This window comes from Uloborus diversus, chromosome 1, assembly GCF_026930045.1.
Source record: "Uloborus diversus isolate 005 chromosome 1, Udiv.v.3.1, whole genome shotgun sequence".
NCBI classification, from domain to species: domain Eukaryota; kingdom Metazoa; phylum Arthropoda; class Arachnida; order Araneae; family Uloboridae; genus Uloborus; species Uloborus diversus.
Genome location: NC_072731.1, coordinates 151,561,204 through 151,586,845, shown reverse-complemented (window position 1 = coordinate 151,586,845; position 25,642 = coordinate 151,561,204). Strand labels below are relative to the sequence as shown.

Sequence of the window (25,642 nt, the reverse complement as noted above, 5' to 3'; positions counted from 1 at the left end):
ATTCTTTTTTTAGTTCATATTTTAAATATAATACATTCTGTAACTACAAAAATTGTAATTTATTGCATTTAAGTCAATTATTGAACTATATTTTGAACACTTTCTTTTGCACATATGCATAAATGTGGAAAAATTTGGTTAATGAAGAAAAAAACTCCTGCTTACAAATTGAAATTTTTATTGAAGAATTTAATTTCTACATAACTGGATTAAAATCAGCTGCATAAATAAGTTATATATTTATACTTGAATATCCACATTGAATAAATGTATTAAACAGTCCAAAAAATAGTTTTGACACATTTTGTTCTGTTTTTGATATTTTCTCACAAAATATAGTTTCTCAAAAAATAGTTTTGGACACAAGGGTTTTGAACAGGATGGTTAAAACCTTGCCAATCCTGCTTTCATTTGCACACATGCATAAACATAGGGAAATTTGGTTACTATTATCAAAAAAATAATAAATAAAAAATAACATAAACTCATGCATACAAATTGAAATTGTAATTACAATTTCCCTATGTTTATGCATGTGTGCAAATGAAAGCAGGATTGGCAAGGTTTTATCCATCCTGTTCAAAACCCTTGTGTCCGAAAGTGTCCAAAACTATTTTTCAACTTCTATGTAACTAGATTAAAATCAGCTGCACAAATAAGTTGAATGTTCTTATTGAATAAATGTTCAATCTAAAGCATTACTTTAATACATTTTATTTTGTTTTTAATGTTTTTTCACAAAATACAATTTTTCTAAAAACATAGTTTTGGACACTTTTAGACAGTTTTGGACACAAGGGTTTTGGACAGGACGGTAAAAACCAGGGTTTTTACCGTAGTGTCCAAAACCTTGCCAACCCTGCTATGAATAATTTTTTTGTTTTGCAAAACAAGCAGTTTTTCTTTGACACAGTCCTCAAATATTGTTTTGGGTTATTCCATAGAAAAGTAAACCAAGGTTTTTATTTTATTTTATTTATTTATTTTTTTAGAACAAAAATCTTAATGATATTTGAGGTCAAACTGAAAGAAATGAAGTTTTTCTTTTCTTTTTTTAATTTTTGTTCATTAACTTTTAAAGTACGACTTAGTATGTTTTTTAATCCTTTTAGGGGGGAGGTAAGTAAAGCAGTTTATGCTGTATTAGAAATAAGCGGTCATTTATTTCAAGACTGAAATTTTTTATTTGAGGCCTAAATTTGCAAACCTAGGTACCAAATTTTATGTCGAAAGCTTTGGGGCCATACAAAGTTTTCTTTTTCAACTCATTGTGTTTGTGACCACCACTGATGTGAAAGATAAATGAACATAGTTAATTTTAAAGAGCGTAGTTAAAAGATTTTCATACAATATTCTCCTATAGAAATCTCTAAGTATGAGGAAATGAAATTACAAGATTTAACTCTTAATTATTTAATTAATTACAAAGAAATTAGGTACAAACATGGACATCAAACATTCCTTAACACTCAATGCATAAAGTTTTCATGATTTTCCTGAAATAAAATTGTTTTTCTTTACAAATAGTAATAAAAACCAAATATACCCAGTTTAAATTTTAGAAAAAAAGGTTTTTGGTTTTTTCAAAAAAAAAAAAAAAAAAGAAAAGAAAAACAATTTTTATACTCACCCTGGTAATTGGTAGAGATAATATTTCAAATAAGATTATGTGGATTTATCATTTGTAACTAAGATTAACATGTTATACTTTTGTTTTAGAATTACCATGAAATGCAGCTGGATTAGAATTACTGCATGAAGAATGTTTGTTCATCCTATTAATATGAATTTAATTATAGTAATTCTACAAAGTATTTTACTATGGGTAACTGCAGATATGGCAAAGGAAGGTAAGTTTTTAGTGACATGTATAAGTGTTTAAGACATTTACTATGTAATTGTACTTCACTTTGCTGTTATTCAACTTGCATAAACATTCAACTTGCATGAAAATATTTTTCTGAGGTTAGATGATTGAATTTAATTAATAGATGAATTTTTGTATAGTACACAAGTATTTGTTGTTGATGGGATGAAACAGTTTGTTTAAACAGGGTTCGTACGCCCTTGAAAAACCTTGAAAAGTGCTTGAAAAAAAAAGTTCATTTTCAAGTGCTTGAAAACCTTGAAAAAGTTTTAAAACCTTGAAAAAGTTTCTTAGTGCTTAAATTCTCTCAAAAATCAACGATTTGTGCTCAAAAGTTTTAAAAAAGTATTTCACCAATGCAATTTTCTGAACATGTGCTCAGTATGCAACATCGCGAAAAATTGCTTCCGTGTTTGGGATTTCAATCCTTTTGCATCTTGTAAATATTTTGATGTTTTTTACAACCGAAAGATATTTTGACATATGGTACCTTAGATTAGTTTTTTTTTGTTTAATTTCATTAATTAACAAAGAAATTAATTTGGAAACCATGACAACATTGAACTTACTCGGGTTTTCGCGGAAAATTACTCGTGTTTGAAATTTCAATCTTTTTGCATCCTGCAAATATTTAAATATTTTGGCTAATCAAATGTTATTTTCGCATATGCTACCTTAGATTAGTATATTTTTGTTTAATTTTAATAAAAAACAAATAAATTTATTTCATGGGAAACATGCCACGTCGAACGAACTCAGACTTCGCGAAAAATTGCTTCTCGTGTTTGAAATTTTAATCTTATAGCATCTTGCAAATATTTAAATATATTCACTAATCAGATGTTATTTTCATATTTGCTACCCTAGATTAGCATATTTTATGTTTAATTTTAGTAAAATATAAGTTTTTTTTATGGGAAACATGACAACATTAAACTTAATTCGCGAAAATTTGCTTCCCTTGTTTGAGATCTCAATCCTTTTGCATTTTGTAAATATTTTTATATTTTTGGCAATTAGTAGTTATTTTGACACTGCTACATCAGATTAGCTTATTTTATTTTTTATTTTAATAACTAAAGAGTTAAAGAATTTATTACCTTGGTCATGTTTAATTATTTGCTTATTTATTTTTGCAATTTTGAATTTGATTATCTTTACCTAATTTTTGGTCATAACAGATTTTTTGAAAAAAATTCAAATTTCAGTAGTTGAGCACCTAACAAATTAACTTAAAGTTTGTATTTTAAATATAAAGTTGATTTATATAATTTTATTGAGTTGAATTTTATTTATAAGTACATCATTTTTTTTATGTGTGCTAAAATAATTAAGGTGTATAAAAGGGTTGGTTGTGTTATGATTATTCACTTGAAATTCAGTAGTGTTCGTTTTTATGCTTTTACCTCCCTATATCTCCAATTTTCCCCTTTTCCTCAAATGTTCAAAATTACTACTTTATTAAGGTTGTGGGTATTTGGAGCAGCTTACTGAAAGAGGCTTTAATCAGCAAAGGGGTAGATAGCTTAAGGAGGGTCATTGATCTTCATTTGGATCTAATAAATTGACCAGGACCAGCCTAGCTAGGCCCAGTGCCTGTTGCTGGTTATCAACAGGCACTGGGCATGGTATTTCTATGCAGACTATTTTGACTTAATAAACTATTTTATGAATTGTATGCATAGCAAAAGTTATTGTTGTAAGTATGTATATTCAAGTAATAGGGGTCTTAGTTTTAAAAATTACCCCCCCCCCCTCGCCCCATTTTGCTGTTTGAAACTTTCAGGTAATTTTTTATGAACTCACCTTTCACAATCACACCTGAAGATTATTGCCTTTCTAAATTTAAATTCTAATTTCAGCAATAACCCATTTGTTCCCAAAATAAAACTACTTTTGTCATAATATATGTCAACTTCTTGTGAATCTTTTCAATTTTGAAATATGGCTCTATAAATCTGAACTTGCACATTTATTGACTATTGCAAGTTAATCAATGAAAGCTGAATAGGCTCAAGTTTGCATTCAGAGTATTTATCACTGCTTAAGCTGCTTTTGTATATTTTGAGGTGTAGAGACTGGACTGTGGACCTTTCATAAACTTTTCTTACTTCCTAATTTTTAAATTTTTCGAAGACAGTTGAAATGCCTTATTAGCTGAACAACTAATACATACTACATACAAATAATTGATTTGCATACTTATAAATGATTTGCAAACCTAATATTTTTAGAACTTAATAGTGCAAACTGAAATAACTTTCTGGGTAGTGTTTGTCCTAACCGCCCTCATATTGTAATAAACCACTGTATAACTATTGGAAATAAATGTTGAAACCCGGGGGGGGGGGGGGGGGAGGGAGTGACTTCAAAAACTCCTCTCTGGCAATGCCATTGAACTTGGGTATTTTAGTTTCTTCCTATAAAAGTTAAAAGCACTTATGAAAGGTTTTTTTTTAAAGTATTAATTTGCTGATTCTAGAAAATATACAAACCTCTGACTGCTGCAGCCTTTGAAAAACCTCAAAATTGAACCTTTTGCTGTCTGCTTCTCTTTATGATCGAATTTTTCAAACATTTTCAGAATAACTGTCAACGCAGTAGATCTTTCATCAAAGCGTCTCTTGTTGTAGAAAAAGCAATTTTGTTTTCCTATACTTTTTGTATTATTGCCTTATTTCTATGTGTTTGTAGTAAATGAAATCTGCATGCAATATTTTTAGTACAAATTTATGATATTGCCTTGAAAACAAAATTTTTTACCTTGAAAAGTACTTGAAAAGTGCTTGAATTTTTTTCTGCCTAAAGGGTATGAACCCTGTTAAAGCACCAAATATTGAAGCTTCAGCTGCTCAGCATATTAAATTTTGGATTTGAATGCGTAATAAAATGAATATATTATGAATTAATAGTTAAAATTATTATTAATAACATTGGATCCTATAAAATTAGTTAAGTTTTATTGAGAAATCAAAATTTATTTAAAATGTAATAGTATTGGTAATTAAGGTATAAAAAATATCATAGCAGTTTAAATTCTTTGAATAAAGTGCAGTTTAAAAAGTGAAATACAGGGTTCGTACGGGTCATGAAAATTCTGGAAAGTCATGGGGGGGGGGGGACAGATTTCAGATTTTGAAAAGTCATGGAAAATTTATATTTTCATTGAAAATTTATTTCAAGTAATGGAAAAATGTCTTGGGCAGTAAGAAAGTAACAGAAGCTAAAAGAACATTAGGAATCTTCAGTGATTTAACAGTATTGCATGTAAAAGCTATTTACACTGGAAAACTGAACCATCCCAAAAACAAATCTGAGTTTTGGAATCCTGTTGCATCCACTTCTGTAACAGCTGTCCATCTTTCTTTTTCTTTTTTTTTGTAATGTGGTTTTACTGTTAAGACATCACTTATTTGGAATTCACAATTATTTTCAGAGCTTCTTATATTTTATATATTTTAGAACTGGACTTGCACATTCTAGATTTTACCACACCCACTCAAAAAGTATAATTCAATTACATTTGAGTTTGTTTCAACCACTCATAAAAAATCATTATTAAACTTGTCAGAATTTATCTTAATTTGTTGAAGGCTTTAGAAAATAAACATTTAGTCAGGCAATAGAGCAGAGAAATAGGAAATTCTAATACTTAAAAAAATGAACGAAAATACTGTCAAGTTACAAAGATTATAAGATACACTGTTTACACCAAAGAGAAATATTTTTATGAAGTAAATTTATTTTTGAAAACTTTTTTATGACTCATTCAACCTCTGTCCTATTTATTACTATTGTGCTCTGTTTATTAAATATTCATTAATTTAAGCATCTATATATAATATAGCATTCACTATATTTTTACTTTACTTAAATTAAAAAGATAAATAAAAATAGTTATTAGTTTCTGTACTATGTGTGCTTTCTGTATGTTTTTTCTGTCATAAATAAATGCTTTTTTTAAGGCAGTGGCATTCACATAATAGTTTTGCTAATACCCATTGCAGAAAATTGGCAAATAATACTATAATCTTCATGTAACAAGATCATGAAAATTTTGATGAAGTTATGAAAAAGTCTTGGAATTTTCTCATCCAAATAGTATATGAACCCTGGAAATAGAATGTCATTATATAAACAGAATTTGACTGTAAATTTTAAGATTTTAAAATAAATGATAAATGTTATGAACAAAATACAACTATTTTTTTTAATGGTACTTTTTTTAAACATCATCAGTGGAAATTTATGTTGCTGGGATGAAAATGTCAGGGGATCTAGAATAGGAAGCCTTTTTTTTCTTTTTCTTGTAAACATGCCAACATTCATGCATGCCTCACCGAAGTAGCATGCCATGTTTCAGATTTTATTTCTTTGTCATCCTACAATATTTTTGAAGTTGGAAGTTTCAATGTATGATACCTCAAATCAGGATTTCCACTACAATCACATTTTTTGCATATGGAGATAAATTACAAAAATAAAGCAAGGTATTTTAGTTTCTTTGCTCAAACGAAAACAAGAAGTTCTATCTAGAACTAGACGAGCCTACTTTCCCGTATACCTATACTACTTTCTAGTAATTGATCAATATTCTCAAAAATAGCTAAAATTGCAAATTTTTTCAAACATGTTTTTAAAATACTTTAATCTGATTTCTAGGGATAAAATATTCCTCACTCATCTAAAAAAATTAGATGCGTAAAGAAAAAAGAAAACGAACAAATAAAATAGCAGCAACTTTTAAACAAAGCAGCTAATACACTTTTTTACATAAAAAAAATCTTTAATAGCTTTCAAAACGAAAAATTAATAATTAAAATTAATAAGCTCATTAAAATAAATACATCATATCAAAAAAAAAATCGTTTCTTTTTGCCCTGTTGCCAAAAACATTTTTTAAAATGAATTAATGCACTTACTAAAAAAAAAAAAAAAATGTCAACTTAAAGAAAAAAATTTCTTTTTCAAAAAAAAAAAAAAAAAATCGTCTGCGCATATCTTTATGTGGACTTTATGAATGACTTCGAGTTTATTCGCCGATAACTGAATACCTAAATTTAAACTTTTGCGTGAAAACAAAAACAAGTCATATCAACAATAAGTACTTCACAGTTAAAACCATAGCTGCGGAGTTGGAGTCAATCTCATTTTGAGATAAAGGAGTCTGAGTCGAATATCCAAGAATCGGAGTTAGTCATTTGTCCTCCGTGTATAAATTTTTGCCAAAGCTACGAAGTCAGAGTTTAAGTCGAGGAGTCGTAGTCCAATTAATTGTCGGGTATAGGAATCAGAGTCGGAGTCAGGTGCCTCTAAATTCTCGGAGTCGGAGTCTGGAATTTCGCGTCAAGAGCTATTTCCAACAAAATTTGTTTGAAGTAAATCCGCCTTCAAGTACGGAATCTACATAGACTTTCAGTTTCTCCGTAGGCGCTAATGTTAAGGGATTTGAACTGTTCAAAATTGAACGGAAAATTGTTCAAATCAAAAAACTATTTTATATACAAGTTTTTCATCAAAAGCTTTTTCCTACAAAGTTTGTTTGAAGCAAATTCGCCACACAGTTCGGAATTACCTTGAATTTCCCCGTAGGCGCTAATGTTAAGTTTTTTCGAACTGTTCAAAATTGAACAAAAAATAGTTCAAATCAAAAAGTGAAATACGGGAATGAGATGTCCTTGCCGAGATCTTTCGAACTAAAAAAAGTTTGTTCGAATTGGACTATTCATTCAAAAGTTATTGGGGGGGGGGGGGGACAGACCGACAGACATTTTTCCCCATCTCAATACCCTACTTTCCAATTGTTAATTTTTCGATATTTATTTAATTATTTTATTTATTTTCGACTTTTTTTTGTTTTTCGCGATATTTTTAAGAAGCATTAAGCCTTCTTTCATGCTTTTTTCTTCTTTTTCTGACTTTTACTGGGAAAGTAGGCTAAAAATGGGGGAAAAAGAGAGGGGGGGGGGGGTGATCTTAATGAGAAACAAGCATGGCTATATTCAACTTGATCTTGTTATAAATCTTAGCTGAGATGTTTAAATTACTATTAAGTTCAACAATACTTAAGTCTTAATGAAAGTATTGTTGAACTTGTGTTTGATATTGATGTTTTTGAAACATGAATGTTTTTGTTTAAACATGGATGTTTTTCTTAAAATCAATGTTTTGTGTTTGATATTTCTTTGATGTCTATGTTTATAGCCAAACCAAACATATCAAAAACAAGAAGGAACGATGATGTTTATGTAAATACAAGTAATTATAAAAATTGCATTATGAATAATCACAACATGCTTCACATTAGACCAAGTTTTCTAAAATTAATTGTCTGAAGAAGTACACTTACATTGAAGAAAAGTTAACTTTTTCCTAGCACATTGTCAACTATAGTATTCAATATTATTGTAGTTCTACACTATTTATAGTTTTCCCGCAGTAAGTTGTTGATTCAAATAAGTTACTTATAGTTTTGCATTATATATGTATCATACTGTGAGAAGCAGTACATATTTCAAATTGTTCTAAGTATTAAAAAAACATGGACTCTTTTTTAGGTTTTAAGTATATTTTGCACAATTCAATTCAGTAGAATATAAATCTTCTTTAAACACATTTTTATTCTTATGCTTTTTTTTTTCATTTTTATTTTTTGTGTTACCTAATTTAAAAAATATTACGGATTTCTTTTTAGTTTTTTGTATTACTTGGATGGAACATTAAAAGATGTTCTAAAAATTATTCCAATTAGTTTATGTTGATTTTCAATGTTTTTGTTTTAAAACTTTGCATGAGTTACTGATTTAAAACTAAGATATTTTTAATAATTCATTTATATTATCATTATTGTTATTATTATTTGTTTCTGTGGTGATATATCGATATCATCAATGTTTTAGTTTTTAACATTCGCACGTTTTTCTTTGATGTCTAATTCACTAATTCACATTATGTACCTCCAATAAATGTGTTATGGGTACCATTTTAAAAATAAAATTGGTTTCTTCCGATGAAATTTACAATTTTAATTTTTTTACTTTCAAAAAAAAAAAAGCTACTGTGCATTTCCTTCTTTATCTATTATTGATGTGATGGTCACATTTTGAATTAGTTTTCAACTAGAGATGAAACATGTTAAGGCATTTAGAAATATGTGAACATATTCATTAAGCTTGACATTTTTGCATTTTGCTAAAGATTTTTTTTTTTTTTTTTTGAATTTTACCTTTTTTGCTCATTTTAAACTCTACCTTGAATTATGTTTATTTTTAATTAATTTTTTTTAGATTATATTTATTAAAAAAATGTTATTTGTTTTCATTATCTTGTCAATTTATATGTATATAAAGTATTTTTAATACACTTTTAATACACATCCATGCATTTAATGTTTATTCATTTTTACTGTGATAATTTTGCATTTCCATTGAGTTCAGTTTTTATGTTGACTGTCATAAGGAAACACAAACTTTGCAAAATATTTGAAGTCTACGCTTTCATTATGTTTCAGCTGAAGTTGAGAATTATCAGCCCTGTTTGGATCATAAAGGAAAAGAAGTATCTCATGGGGATAGATTTTTTCCTCTTGGTAGCGATCCGTGTACTCAGTGTACCTGTCTGAATGGCAAACCTCAGATGTGCATAGCCGTTTTTTGCTCACCACCCGAAAATTGTCGTCAGTATCATGCTTTAAGTGACAAATGCTGTGAATTTGTTTGCCTGGATCGAGACTTTCCTAACAAAGCATCAGGAAATGGAACATATCCAGGCAAGGATGGTTAGTACTTTAATGCAGTGAAGGACTCTGCATAACAAAGATATACTGCATAGATAGTTTCATTTCATTATATTTTAATTTTAAGCTGAATTCCATGAGTAATATATATATATATATATATATATATATATATATATATATATATATATATATATATATATCCTATCACCAAATTGATTCTAATATTTATTTCATATTTTTTAAAATCTTTTTAAAGCGTCATTATTCTCATTACAGTTCATGGTGTGCAATGCTAAATTTTGACTCAATGCATAGTTCTTGATTTAAAGTAAATTGTAATTTGGAAGTAATTATACTTATTCTGATATTTATTTGAAATATAAAACTATTTTAAAGACCTTACTCTCAAATATTGTTGGGGTGATTTGTATGGTTGTCGATTTATGTAATTTCGTGGTTTAATTGGAAGCAAAAAGTGTGACTGATATTATAAAATGCAACATCCTCGGATCATGCGCTCAGGGTTCATCACACTTCTATTCCAAATAGTACCAAACAGAAAAAATCTACGAGCTGCTGCAAAAGTTATTTTGGCATTTTCTGTTCAAAAATGAACCTTTTATTATTATTTTTTGCAATATTCTATTGTTTTAAAGATAATATAACTGCCCTACTTTTATGTTGAGGTATTTTTGGTCTTAGTTGTGCTTTTCAAGTTAAGCACTGTTTTTTATGGTTTTCAAAATCGTTTTATGTCTGCTTCTGTAACACTTGATGATTTTTATCTGCTTTGCAATTCTAATGCTTAGAATTCTCTCTGCTTTGTTAACTTATTTTCAATTTTCATTGTATTGTATCTTCAATTCAGAAGTAGCTTATATTATATCTTCCATTCAAAAGTAGCAGTTAAATTGTTTTGCCATATCCATTTGCAAACTCCAATCCAATTGCATTTAAGTTAGTTCAAGCAAGCACAAACCTTATAAGGTTTTGATTACATTTGAGGCCGTGAGAAGCAAAGGGATTTAAGTGGATTTTTTAAAGTTTCAAATAACATACTTTTAAAGTTAAGATCCTAGGCAGGTTTTCATTGAAAATTTTCTCAAAATCATGCTGTATAGCAGCACCTACCAAGACTACAAGTACAATCTCTTTCCCCAAAACAGAAGAGCCTTTCCTACCATTTGTGCTGATTATCTTCAAATTTTTATTTTTTCTTACATCATTTGCATCCTTTTGCTTCTCACTGTCTCATTTCATAAAGTCTGATTTAATTTGTTTCCTTTGCATTAAAAAATTTTAAGCTAAATTACTATGATGAAATGATAAGAATCATGTGATCATTGAAAACCGAAACTAAAAAAAAAAATGTGCATTTGAGATATTATGTCAAAAAGTTTTGTTTTCTGTATCAGATATTGAAACTTGTAACATTTTCAATTTTCTTTCTTTTTCTTGCTTTTATGTATATTTTTAAGTTTTGAAAACATTAAAAGTTATTTGCTAATTTTTTTACTGCTCCAAAACATGATTTTCCCTGCCTACAATTCTGTCTAACTGAGTGTGACCCCAGTATGTAGCTGCAAATTATCTGTGATTTTTCCTCCCTATTTAGCGTACTAAAATATTTTTTCATTGAGGTTGATCAAGGGGTAAAAAAAAAGAAATTTTTCTAACATTGCTGGAAACTTTTTAAAAAATGCTAAATAATGCACAATAATTTTCGCTATTTTTTGAGTGACAATCTGGAAAGGTTAGTCTTGAATGTTTCAGATTAGGGGTCTCATACTGTAATTGGTTTATGAACACCGATTCCGTGCGTAAAACCAACTAAATGATTTCATGCACATAAAAATGCAATAAGTTCTGATTATTAATTTTTCCTTCTGTCAGACATTTTAGGGCAAGGGGCAACTTTTTCGGTTGTAATATAAAGTGGCACATTTGTTCCAGTCACAAAGTAAGCAGCAATGATTAGTATGTCCCTGCTGAAATCCCAGCAACCATAAGGCCACTTTCAAGTCAAAGCATACTCTTCACTCATTTTTTGTAAACTCAATTCAGTGTAGGATTTACTGTGGTTTTTCGTAAGTCAAAAGCATATTGGGAATGTAAAGAAACTGATTGCAGATAACCATTTGCATTGAGATGGTTTTACTCAACTTTTTCTTTTATTTCATTGTTTATTATTTTATGTATAGCAATGTTTCAAATTAATTATTGCTTGTTAGAATATAATAAGTAACAAACTAATTTTTTTTTCACAATGTTGCAGCCTGAGCATTAAGACTGGAAATGGGAATGGTTGGGGAAAAACTGGAAATTTTAAGAGTGAAAAGTTATTTTCCAAATGTGTGTTTATTTTGACTCACGAAAAATTGAAATTTCAAGTACAAAATTATGCATTTCAAAATTTATAATACTTAACATTTGAATACTTTTCTTGTTTAAAAAAAGTATAAAAAAAGAAAATAAATAAACAAATGTAAGGTTGCAATGCATGGGTAATAAAGAATTAAAATGAAGCTTCAGCCAGTTATCACCAATTGATGAAAACGAGAAAGGAAGGGAAGATTTCCCTTTCAGTAATCTTTTAACAGAAGGAAAAAAGGAATTCAAATTAATTTTTTTATTTATTTTTCTTTTTTTGTGCACTTTCTGAGTAAGTGTTCCACCGTACTTCAAGTCTTACTATTTCTAGTTCGCTTTTCGATTCAGTGGTGTATTTTCGTAATCTAGCTACCAGATATCTACAAATATGTTCCATTAAGTTTAAATCTGGCGATTGAGGGGATATTTTTAAGCTTAAGGACAATTTTTGAGGCACCAAACACAAACGTGTGCTTCTTATCGTTATCTTGATAAAAAAAGCAAAGTTGTTTCCGATTACCAAATTTTGGGCTAATAGTTTAAAATTGTTTTTAAAAATATTTAAAGGAACAGCACAATTTATTATTTCATCAAAAAATTCTAAATTTCCAAGGCCTGATGCTGTAATGCACCCTCACACTAGAACACCTTCACCGTCCTGATTAATGATCCTACTAAGTTCTTAAGATTAAATTCCTCATTTTTTCTTTTATTTACAATTGTACAACAATTTAACCCAAAATGTTGAATATATTTTCATCTATAAGTAAGACGTTGTTCCAAAACCTTTTGAGCTTATTTATCATTGATATTATGACGGAAAGCGTAAGCTTACTGTTTTTCGCATGAACAAGAAAATTTCTGCGGGAAGAGGTCCCATTTAATCCAGCTAATCAGAGAACTTGGAGAACAATTTTAGGTGAAAATTAAATGTAAAATGTTTCATTCAATTCTGCAGAAACTTTTTCAGCACTCAAATGTGTATTTTTCGTAATTTTTTTAACTGTAAACCTCCGATCACGCAGTGTTAACTTTGCCAGTTGACCTTTTCTTACCTTGTTTTCGATCCGATTAATTTCTTTAAAGCATTTTATCAAGCACTTTACTATAGAATAGAATAAATTAACTAATTTAGAGACATTTCAAACCAATTTACCGTTACTGTGGGGGAAAAATTCAACTTTCGAATGGTGTTTGTGGTTCTTTTCGAATACCAGCCATTTTAAAGTAATAAGCACAATATTAAGGAATAAATACACAAAAAATTAAAGCCAAATGACCTTTAAGGGTCAACACAATGCAAAAATAATAAAAAATGACGTGTGATAATTTTACTCATGAATTTATCCGAAAATATTTCAGTGTACGATGACTTTTGTGGCGTACTTTTTCTCTTTCTCTTCGTTTTTTGACAAATTTCAAAAATAAAATCTGGCAATATTTTGAAAAAAACTACTGGGTTTTATTCAGAATGCAGGGGTCGATCCAGCGCCAAATTGGGACCGCTTTGCGGCCCCTTCACAAAATTCCGCATGGCAAAAGCGGCCTCATTCACAAAATTCCGCGTCGCAGAAGCGGCCCCATTCACAAAATTCCACGTCGTAAAAGCAGCCCCTTCACAAAAATTTATAAAAAGGCAGCCTTTTCACAATATTTTTTAACCGCAAATGTGTACGCATCTATGCGGGAGCCTCTTCCACCTTCCCCCATCTTATCTTTTTGCTTGCTGCGTGAGGTGTTTTTGCTTGAGAGCATCAGAGGGGGGACGGGAGAGGGACACTTGTGATTGGTAGCTTGTTTTCAGGAAAATCCTAAATTTTACTTTGATTACGCAATATATATTTAGTATTAATTTGTGTTGAGTTTCAAAATCCAATTCTAAAATAACTTTACTTAAAATAAAATTATTTTACATGCTGTTTTTATATTTTTATTTGTTTTGAAGATCTTGATTTCCTTACATCGGACATGGTAAACGAATTTTTCGCATTTTTGATGTTTACTGTACCTTGTTAAGAGGCAAACAAATAAAATTTCTTATATATTTATTAACATCATTAAATTGCAAAGTTTTAAACGAAATACCTACTCTGTAAGAACGTCAAAAGTCAAAAAATTAAACGCTGAATGCTGGTGCAGTATTATTTTGGGTTTTAATTACTTTTAAGTTTTTCAAACACACACATGGAATCTTTAATGAGTATTTCACTTCTGTGTTAAGAAATATGTGATATCTTTGAGTCTGTTCATATTGTATTTATTAGGAGTTATCATTACGTTCAGCAGCATGTGCAATTTTCATTGCTCTTAAAGTATTTGAGAGGGGAAAACAGGAAATCTTGTGAGACTTTCACCTTAAGAAAGTGTGCCTTGCATATGTTTATTTGTAAAAAGCAATAAATGTAATGTATGTGTCAAATTACGAATAAAATGTTAAGGGTCTTACTTCCCCCCTCCCCCAACGCATTTTCTCTTGACAGCTTTCAGGTATTCTTCAAGAACTTGCAATCACCCCTGAAACCTGTCTAGGACTTTTCTATAACGATACGACAGCTAAAAATGCTTTAATATAATCTTTTTCAAGAAAAAAATCACAAGAAGGTCTTTTTTACAAAAATAAAGAAAATTCACAAAAATATTTTGCTTTTTCACAAAAATAACGAAATTTCACAAAAATATTTTGCCTTTTCACAAAAAAAGGGGACCCAAAAAATAAAACCTGGATCGACCCCTGGAATGGCATAGAAATGGTGTGAAAAAAAATTGGACTTCATATTCGAATTCAGTTTTGCATTATTTTAGTTTTACTACAAAATTTCAAGGTGTACGAACACTTTTGGGAGCCACTGTATCTGCGCATCTACATTATCTAGCTCTGATGGCCAGGAAACAAAACAATTTGCATTTAAAATGAATAGTATTTTTTTAATTACACTATTTTATAACGAGTTGATTGACTTTGGATTACCCTGTATAATTATTTTTAGAGTGATATTTGATAAGGGATTATGGAGATAAACTGATTGGTAATATAAATTTTGTTTATTTAAGAATAACCCTATTATATATATATATATATATATATATATATATATATATATATATATATATATATATATATTTACTTACTTTTACAAAAAAGGAAGTATTGTATTCGCAAAAAAATTTTCATCCAGAAATCGACCTTAATTTCCATTTTACTCACCCCCGAATGAATGTTGAGCTTTTTTTTCGACTCGACTACATGTGGATAAGTGCCTAAGAACATATAGACACGCGAAATATCCATTTTGATGATTCGCGAGTTAATTACGAGTTTTCTCATGACGTCTGTATGTGCGCATGTATGTCGCATAACTCAAGAACGGTATGTCCTAAAAAGTTGAAATTTGGTACATAGACTCCTAGTGGGGTCTAGTTGTGCACCTCCCATTTTGGTTGCATTTGGATGTTTCTAAAGGGGTCTTTTGCCCCTTTTTGGGGAGAAATCATTGTTAATTTCGGTTGTAAACTCAAGTGGTGTTGTAAGTTGGCAGACACTTAGCGATACATCGCTAATCTTTTGGTTCCCAACTTGGCGACAAATTTGGCATTTTTTTTTTTAAATTTTTAAATCTGATTTCAACTTGACCACTGTTGGTGATATTTTGAGAGAAAACTTGAATCACATTAAAATTTACAGCAATGGGGAAATAACATTAAATTGAAGTAAAAGGAAGTCATGTGATGCACACATCAGCTCCTTAATATAAAGTAATCATGTTTATTTCTATTTATTATTTATTTACCTATATTTTGTATGAAGTGATAAGTGAGTTGTGAAGTATTACAAAAAGCTTTTCATTCTTCTAAATATCATTTTTTTTTAAAAGTGAAATAAAATTTATTATCATTTATTGCTCTACTATCGTTACAAAGCTATAAAGCATGAGTAGCTTATGTCAAGTGATTTTTTTATCGGCCTTAATTCAAAATTATTATTATTTTCTTTCTAGATACAGATGCCTTGAGCACCACAAATCTTGGTTTAAGACTTGTTGCCAGTACGGTTACATCATTCTTAATTCTTGCTCTTTTGTTGTTCATGATTCATCGTTTGCGTCAAAGAAGACTTCTACTTATGATTCGTCGTAAGTGTCTACATATGTTCCCTTTTTTTCTTAATATTTTGCTAATTTATGGGGGAAATAAATGTGCTGCTATTTTATGCACTGTTAAACTTATTTATAATGACATCTCTTTTGAAGACACATTAGTTATAATCAGGGTTCTGCAAAAACTGAACTTTCAAGTGCCTGGAAAAAATTTTAGGCCCAAGACAAATTATTTCTCCCAGTTTATTTGGATTTTTTGTTGTCTTTTTGAAACTAGCCAGCAAGGCATTTTTTTTTTCAGTCACCTTGGATTTGCCAGAACCTGGTTATAACCTCAAGTCAATGAACCCAACAGATTCTGTTTGAAAGTAACATAAAACCGATCTTCAAGCAAAGATGTCCTCTGTTAATGTTTTCATAAAACAGCCAGAGGGCATCAAATTGTATAGGTTTTCCAAGTAATTAGTTAAGTTGGACTCAATTTGCTTAACACTTCCCTCTAGGCTTAATTTCTCTTAATTTGTTCGCTAAGTTCATCATATCTAATGTCCCATACCTCTGAACTAAACCAAATGTCCCTGATCAGCTGCTGCACAATGTGCTTGTCCGTGTACTGAATAGTCCAGTCAATGAACACATTATAGCGTGCATGGAATATGCGAAAATTTTTGACTTCAGAATAATGTTAGGGGTGGTTAGTAAGTAAACATACTAAAAGTCCCCACCCCTAGGGGTGAGCTAAAGGTGGGAGGGAGGGGGGAAGAAAATTTTGTGTTTTTCGAGAAAATGCCGGAAACAGTGGGAAAAATGTGTTTAAAATAAAATTCAAGCTAAATAAACTTCCTATGAAACTGGTTCTACACATATTTGTCAATTTTCCCATAATTTTCCGGGTATATGTTAGGAAAAATCGATGATTTTCGGAAAAATTCTCTCTTTTTGTCAAACATTCGCTCCTAGTGCTTTCCAGTATCAGTGCTCATGAAAATTGTCAGTATCAAAGTTGTAGAACTTTAAATTTCCTTCAATTTGAAATACTATTTTATTATATTTTATTCAACCAATCAAAAGTTACAGAATTTCAAACACGCACTTTCATGAAAAATCATGGAACACTTGCCATTCACAAATTTCAAACTAACTCGAAAGGATCGCGCACTTCCTCTTTTCTAAATGAATTCGACAATCCTGATGCACTATAAAGAAGTATTTGTGGATTACTACAGCACAAATGATGTTGTCCTCTTGATAGCCAAATCATCAACTGATCACAACATTCTGTCAGAAATCTAAAATCATACATGTATCTAAGATGTATATCAACAGCTCTTCTTCCCCTAAATCCATTGAGGCTTCTGTGGTCATATCTATCTCACATGTTATGGTGCTTTAGCCACAGAAAAGTCCCTCTACGAATTCCGTTACAGATCACTTATCAAAGTAGCTGCAAACATCAAGACTGATCTCTTAACTCTGCTGTACCACCAGGTACACCTGTAGCTAGGAACGTAGTAGTAAAAGTTCCGGATTAGGGATTTGGGAAAAGAGAATTTTCACCAACTCTTGCCAAAACTCTCGGAATCAGATGTTGCTTCTGACGGAATCTTGACGATTTTGACCGATTGCTTTTCTGCAAATGACCTTCCGATCACTTGTAGAAAATCATCGTCTAATTTCTCTGTCACAAGCTTGCATTGCAAGGGCAGTTGCAACAACGGAATCAAAATATTTATCCAGGACAAAGGAAACGACAATGACATCAATACATTACCACTTTCTTAGAACAACTTTTCCACTGCTGGTGACATGACCCTTCCGCCTCAGAATAAAACCAAGATGTCACCTTAAAGATGATATTTTAATTTTCTAATTACTGTCAGTCCTTATTCCATATTCACACTTTCAAAATATAATTGGTAATTATGTAATAAAAACTGTAATTATTAAAAAGTGCTGCAAGTCAGCTACATATACCATATTTCTATTATTAAAATTTTCATTATCATGCTATAGCGTCACATATTCATTTCAGTAAGAATAATGAAATTGAGTACATGCTAGAACTTCATAGTTTTTGATTGCTTCTCAGCTGGGTGTTGCGATGATTGGGCATAGACTTCGTATTTCTTCTGTATCAGGTTTGAATCTGCAGTTCAAGTGCTCAGTCGGTAGATTTTCACGACACAGAAAACCGTCAGGGTCCTTGTTACATAATTGCTGCACAAGATCGCTTGAGCGCCTGCTTGGCACAACACTCTGAGACAAAAAGAACGAAGTAATTTTTTTTCTCTCTAAAAGTATTGGTTTGCAGGAACGCCATACCTAAAAAAAACCACTGGCAATGTGACACATATGTAAGAAAACAATTTCACAATAAATTTAGTTAACTTTCACTTTTATTTGGAACACATTTTTCTTGCCGTTTCCGAGATATAATCGAAAACCACAAAATTTGGCTCCCCCTTCCCACCTTTAACTCCCCTCCTCCCTAGGATCTGTGACTTTCAGTATGTTTACTTATTATTTATTTCTAACAAATTTCTTACTAAGGAAGTGCTTGCTGGCTTTCTACACTTCCTCAGTTCACTTTCATTAAATAATGCCATGGGTATGGACCTAATTCATACTGCATATACGTAGTTCTGCAAATCTTCGTCCAATTTCTCGGTAAGGGGCTGTCTATAAACAATGTCACACTTTTTTTCAACATCCCCCCCCCCCCCCCCACTTTAGTCACAAAGTTCGTTTTATAAGCTACTTTTCATAAACATATTCGTATTAACAAATGCTTCATGTCACATTTCTTACTCTTTCCTTCCCCCTTGTCACAATTTCACGACCCCCCCCCTAAACATCATTTGTGTTGTACTAATCCACAAATACTTATTTATTGTCCATCAGGATTGTTGAATTCATTGAGGAAAGAGAAAGTGTGTGATCCTTTCGAGTAAGTTCGAAATTTGTGAATGGTAAGTGTTTAATTTTTTGCCGTGAAAGTGCATGCTTGAAATTCTGTAACTTTTGATTGGTTGAGTAAACAAAATAGCATATCAAATTGAAGGAAATTTAAAGTTCAAAAACTTTGCTATTGACAATTTTCATGAGTACTGATCCTGGAAGGCGCTAGGAGCAAATTTTTGACAAAAAGAGAGTATTTTTTCGAAAATCATCTATTTTTCATAACATATACCCGGAAAATTATGGTAAATTTGACAAATATGTGTAAAAACAATTTAATAGAAAGTTTATTTGGCTTGAATTTTTATTTTAAACGCATTTTTGCCACCGTTTCCGACGTTTTCTCGAAAAACCCAAAATTATCTTCCCCCCTCCCTCTTACCTTTAGCTCACCCCCTAGGGGCGGGGACTTTCAGCATGTTTACTTACTAACTACCCCCAACAATATTCTGAAGTCAAAAATTATCGCATATTCTATGCACGCTACACCCCCTGTTTCGAGCACTCGTTGATTGGACTATGAACCAAATGACTCAACTAGTTGACAGGTATGTAGAGCTAATACAGTAGACCCTCATTTTGAGTAGGACTTTTGTTCCACTGAAGTGCTGCGTAAATTAAGATTTAATAGTAATGTTAAAATAGGGGTTAGGTGCTGTAGAGGAAAAATAAACTTTATTCTAGTGATGGATAAATATATATAATAAATGTAATGTGTATTTATATATGTCAATGCATATGCATAACATGCATGAAGAAAACATGAATTAACTTAGTGTTTATAAAAAGGGGCTAGTTATGATATTCTTTTGGTTATTTTTCTCTGTAATTTGTGGGGCATGAAGGTATCCATCATCACGTGTGTCATTCCATGATGGGATCTATCTTCCTACACTAACAAATTAGAAACATTATTAGCCATTGTTAAGGAATGACTCAAAGTTTTCAATGTGAAAGCTTTTGGTTATATCTTATCAATGCCAGTATCCTTGTTGGTTTGATTCTCCTTTGTCACTTCTAAAAGCTCATCTTCCAGTGAGCTCTGAATTGTGCAAGTTTAATAATTTACTTTTGGAAAGAGCTATGGAATCAATCGCAAAAAATGTCTCCAGTGATGCAAGCTTGCTTCCGTGTTATCTGCAGTTTCAGGAGTTTGGATTTTAAAAGAGGGGCAAATTCATCAGTTTTCAATGCTACATCTGTGTAAAATCAAAACTTATCCATCTAAAATAAAATACAAGTGTCAAATCGTAGACCATGTATAATCAAATTCACATAAAATGAGGATCTAATGTACTAAGAATTATCATTTTAGTTGATTCAACTAATCGGGATGAGAACGTTAGGGCCTGTTGTATGGAATGAGTTGACCACATGTGAAAACGTTCAAGTGATTCCTTAACATTTGCTACTTGGCTATTAGAGATGAGTTCGGGCTCATTTTTGAGAGCGCGGTTTAGCCCGACCCCGAAAATGTGTAATCGAGCCAGCCTGAGCACGAGTGATATTGTCTCAGACCAAAATCCGAGCCCGCCCGAGCCCGATGAAGGAAACTTTCTTGTATCAAAAACCGAGCCTTCTACAATCTGACATGATCTCTCTGTCATTGAAAAATGTTACGTCAAATGTTCTTCATTAACAGAGAAGTTTCTAAATTTTCTTAAAATGCTCCACTTCAAATGCATTAATGTATGACATATTGCAATAGTAATAGCAAAAAACGCTATAATAAAGCGTTAATTAATTTTTTTTGGGGGGGGGGGAATTTGACTGAACTGATTTAAATGTTTCTTTTATTTTCTCATAATAGGAAAATGTTTATTTGCTTTGAATTTGTATGGAGATTGGTGATTGAATATCTGTGCTTGAGCCCGAGCCCGAAACCTATTTTCGGTTCTAGAGTCCGAGCCCATTTCGGGCCAGGGCTGGGCCAGTCTCATCTCTATTGGCTATACTCCCGGCCCATTCAAAGAGCTGGTTCAACTGCCTTATATGAAAGAAACCTAATTGTAAATATCACCAATGCTCCTAAAAATTGATTATTTTTACCAGGGATGCAGAGTAGAACAGATTTTGAGGTATAGGATTTGGAGTCGGGAGTCAAAGGTTAAAAATTCCGCAAGTCATAGTCTTATTTTCCATCAAAGTTAAGAACTCTGCCAGTGCTTGGAGAGTTCGAGTGAGACTGATTTCGAGGCAAGGGAATTGGAGTCAGTCGTTTTCCCTTTGACTCTGCATTGATTTTTAAGAAAAATATTCTTTTATATGCTGGTATTATTCACCATACTAAAAACTTGGTACTTTGCCAAGTTTATAGCTGCAGATAGTGCCAATCAATGGCCGAAGGCGTTTAAAATTTTTATGGCGATATCACTGCAACTGCCATTTATAGCATTTTAGCTTAAATGTCGTAATTCCGTAAATTTTTCAAAGTGGTTATAATTAAAATTAATTAAAAGATTTGCTTTCTATATTTGTATTGCGGGAAATTGGATGCCTAAGTTTGTAATGTAATGTGAACAAATAAAGTCTGCTAATCTCTTACGTCAAATTAACCCAATCAGTTGCCACTTTTCTTGGTATGCAATTTTAAGTATAGTTACAAAAAAAATAATTATTTTCCAAAACTTCAAGTTAAGTTAAAAAAAAAAAGAAAAGAAACATATGCTTAGGGTGTAGGTCAAAAGTGTAGGTTTAAGAATGGATATGACAGGTCTAAGGCCAAAGCATTTTATGAGTCCTTAAAAGTCACTTAAAACTTGAACAGTAGTAGTCTTGAGAGTAATGTAACTTTTGCTTACATATCCTTGTTAACATATCAAAGTTATTCTGAGAATAGTCAATAGGGTCGACCGGGGCACATTTACGCAGATTTTTTTAACGAATTTTCTAATTTTTCTGTTTGAACCTAGGAAAGTTTAGACATTGTAGTTTCATGATTTTGGCAATTTATCAATTACTTGCACTATCGATAAGCCTTTTCATTATTTCCACATCTAATGTTGTTCTGTTAGTATTTTTGAACGTAGTGTCTTACCATCTTTAAAATAAAGAAAATGTATTACAGGCTGAATAGTGTATAAAGTTAAAGTTGAACAGACATGAAGACAACACTATATGATTGTAAGCTATAAGATACGAATCTGTTACTTAATTAAAAATGATGATGATTTTCAAAACTAAATAACCTGAAAATACTGCAGCCGCAGTAGCCAAACTGGTATGTTGGCGCTCGTCAAATTGGCCTGTACCTTCGGGTATTGCAAACCCAAAACAAGCGTAAATTCGAGTTCATGAGGGGGGGACCCATTTAGAAGTATAACAGAGTAGTAAGACACAGTAAGAACGTGTATAAATGTGCCCCCAATGAAAATGCGTAAACGTGCCATGTCCACAAGTTCGGATTTATTTTTGACATGCAACAAAATTTAATAACTTTTCTGTCCATACAATTACAATTCGCAAAAAAGGATAAAATTCTGCAAATTTTTATATATTTATTTGTTTTTAGCAAAATATTATTATTCACAATAAGATTCAAAACGTTCAACACAAAATTTACTTGGCTTGGTAGAAAACAGAGTTTTCTCTCCACCTGCTAAACCAAAGCTCAACTGATGCTCAAAAACTTGTGAGAATATTTGCTAAGGAGCAACATCAATCTGGTATGACTGTTAGCTCTCCACTTATAACTCTTTTTGGAAAAAGGGCACTGCGTAAATGTTCACCATGTGTAAACATGGCCCGTTCTACCCTATGCCAGCACCTAAAACCATGTTTAACTGGAAGGAGTTAGAAAATGTTGTAAAATATTATAAAAATGTCAAAAACTGTTTGCAAGCTCCAGAGAAAAAAAACTATAGGTGTCAGGTGGTAAACCGAAAATGTATTGTGAGCTTACTTTGGAAAAAATTCTCTCTCTTATGCCACTGAAGAATTTTTATAATTGGTCATGAATCCTTCAAGTGGAATTAAATTCATTTCATTGTCATATTAACAATTGATGAATCTTATTATATCACACTTAATTCATTGTTTTACAAGACAAAAATTGCCCATATGGTATTATTTATCTCTTCTTTATCTTTGTCTCACTTTTTTTTTCGGTCATATTTATGAATAAATTGATGGAAGAAAAAATTTTGTTCCATAAGTTCTGTATTCTATGAATTTTGACTGTTAAACTGTAATATGTTCAATATTGATATTGAAGTTATAATTTTAGGTTTTCATGCTCGGCGAATGGACAACGGCAATGCTCACCTATCTAGAAGGTTTTCTGAGGATGACGATGGTAGTGTTGGTTATTTTGTTGGCCATGATCAGTTAGATTTCAGTCGATATGATGAACCACCTCCCCCATACACATTATGGAAACCACCAGAAATGTATATTCCTCCTGGAGAGGCACCTCCTCCATATGATCTTTCTGTTCAGCTGACAGCTCCTTATTCAAGCAGTGCTCGCTATAACTATGCACCTACAGAGACTGTTGATGTTACTCAGCAACAAGCCATCATTCATGCAGAAAATCTGGAAGAATTTCCTCAAAATACAAATTCAGTTGATGTATCAGCTGCTAATAGTAATATGATAACTGTAGAAACTTTTCCGGGTCCAAATTGTAGTTTATGTACAGCAGCAGATATTGAAATGAACAATGCAGCCAATTCTTCTGATAGAGCAGTATTACCTCCTGATATTCAATATGAAGAATCTTGTTATGGGTTAAGTAATGCTGTGGCTTGTTCATCTCAACCGGAGATAACAGTCATTGATTCAGATGTGAGAGATGAAGATCAAACTAATACTAATGTTGCATGTTCAAGTAATTCTTGTGATGATAATGCTGTAGCAACAACCAGTTCTTGTACTTGCTCTTTAACATCCAGGAAAGGCAAGATATACAAACGCCATTCATGCACTGAATATGAGCAAAATAAATCTCGAAAGTCTGGGCACAACAGACATTATAGTCTTCATCCATCTGGAAATCAAGAAAATAATAATTTATACCCTGATCCTACTTCATGGAATGGAGAAGCTAGTGAATCTTCAAGCAGCTCTAGTCCTACTTATGATCAGCCAACTTTAAGTCCCAGTACTAGTGACTCAAGTTCAGCTGATGCAGATTTCCCACGTGTTTCTCGAGTGGATAAGTTGCCCGGGACTACAGCGTGTTGTACAATTCCTACCAGGACTTCAACTCATGAAATATCGTTTGAAAGTTCAAGAACTAAAGACATAGCAGATGATGTTTCGAAGCCTCCTAATTTCCAAAAAACTTTATCTAATTTAAAGAAATTTTCTCTAATAAAGAGAAAAAAGAAAAAACGGCGTATGGAGAAATTGAATGAAATAAGTTGTAGTTTTGTATGTCAGTCGCTGGCTGATAATTTGCACTCTACACATCAGCCAGTGTTTGAAGAGAGTGTGGATCTTGCATTGCGAAATTCTGCTGAAAATATTTCTCGTCCATTGGAAGCTATAAATCCTCACATTGGACATAAACTTGCAAGCAGTGGTTTAAGAGCACAAATCAGACCAACAAGTATAAACATCCCTGGCCATTCATACAGGCAACATTTGAGGGGCAGTGATGGAGCAGGTCCAAGTTATTTATCTTATGGAGATGGTGCCTGTTGTTCTTCTGTTGTCACAGTTTCTGGCAGCACAGTTGGTGACAACTGCTCTATGTGTTGTAATGCATCAAGCCCAGATTCTATTTGTGAAGATCATAGACCACAAGCAGAGGTTCACATAATCCAATCATCTCGTTCTTTAAATAGACAAGGTATTTCAAGATCTGGATCAATTTGTTCTGAAACAGGAGAAAGGAGACATCATCGTTCTGCTGGTTCTTCACCAACTACTCTTCCTCGCTCAAACCATTCTTCAGATGGAAACAGGTATTCTGAATCTCGCTGTGCATCTTCTTCTCACATTTTAGTTAATGATCGGACTATGAGCAATAGAAATAGCTTTCAAGGACAAGATTCTGTTGATGGAAATGTGAGACACATTCCAGTTTGGATCGTGAATTCAGTTGCCATTGCTTCTAGACATGAATATGACACCCCAAACGTTCATTCCTCTTCTATTCGCCGTTCTGCTAGTGGAAGCTTTGGGGAGAATTCCCGATCAGTAGGTGATATCAGTTCTCCCTTAGACTTTAGAGATTCAATGCTTTCCTCTGGTAGTAGTTGGGAAGCTTGTAGTCATCTATGATGGTTTAAAGATTAATGATTGAATTGAAAATGTAGAAAGATTCAGGTCATTAAGGTTGTCAACATATTTAATCACAAGTGTTTGTTTTGGATGGTGTATCATGTTTCAGTAGGGAAGATTAATATGTAAAAGCAAAAACTACTTTTTTTAAAAGTGAGCACCCCATTGATAAATTATTTGTCAATGCTCAACTCTTGCTATCTGTTTTCCATCACCTAGTTTGAAGAATATTTTCTTTTTTACACATTTCAATTTTTTAAAACAAATTACATTTGAACTTGTCTTATATATTTCAAGTTTTAAAGTGTTAATATTGTATTGTTAAGTTATTTCAAAATTTTATTTTACAGATTGATTAGTTATATAAGACATAAAATATTAAGTACT

General features: G+C 31.6%; 1 protein-coding gene across 1 annotated transcript; it reads left to right on the top strand.

Annotated features, from left to right (window-relative positions):
* The first annotated feature begins 1,837 nt into the window (after positions 1–1,837).
* LOC129216310 (uncharacterized) lies at positions 1,838–25,312 on the top strand. The gene is made up of 4 exons (XM_054850522.1): positions 1,838–1,850; positions 9,378–9,644; positions 15,971–16,105; positions 23,253–25,312. Exons 1-4 carry the CDS (start codon positions 1,838–1,840, stop codon positions 25,253–25,255), a joined length of 2,418 nt encoding a protein of 805 aa, XP_054706497.1. The 3' UTR covers positions 25,256–25,312.
* The last annotated feature ends 330 nt before the right edge of the window (positions 25,313–25,642 follow it).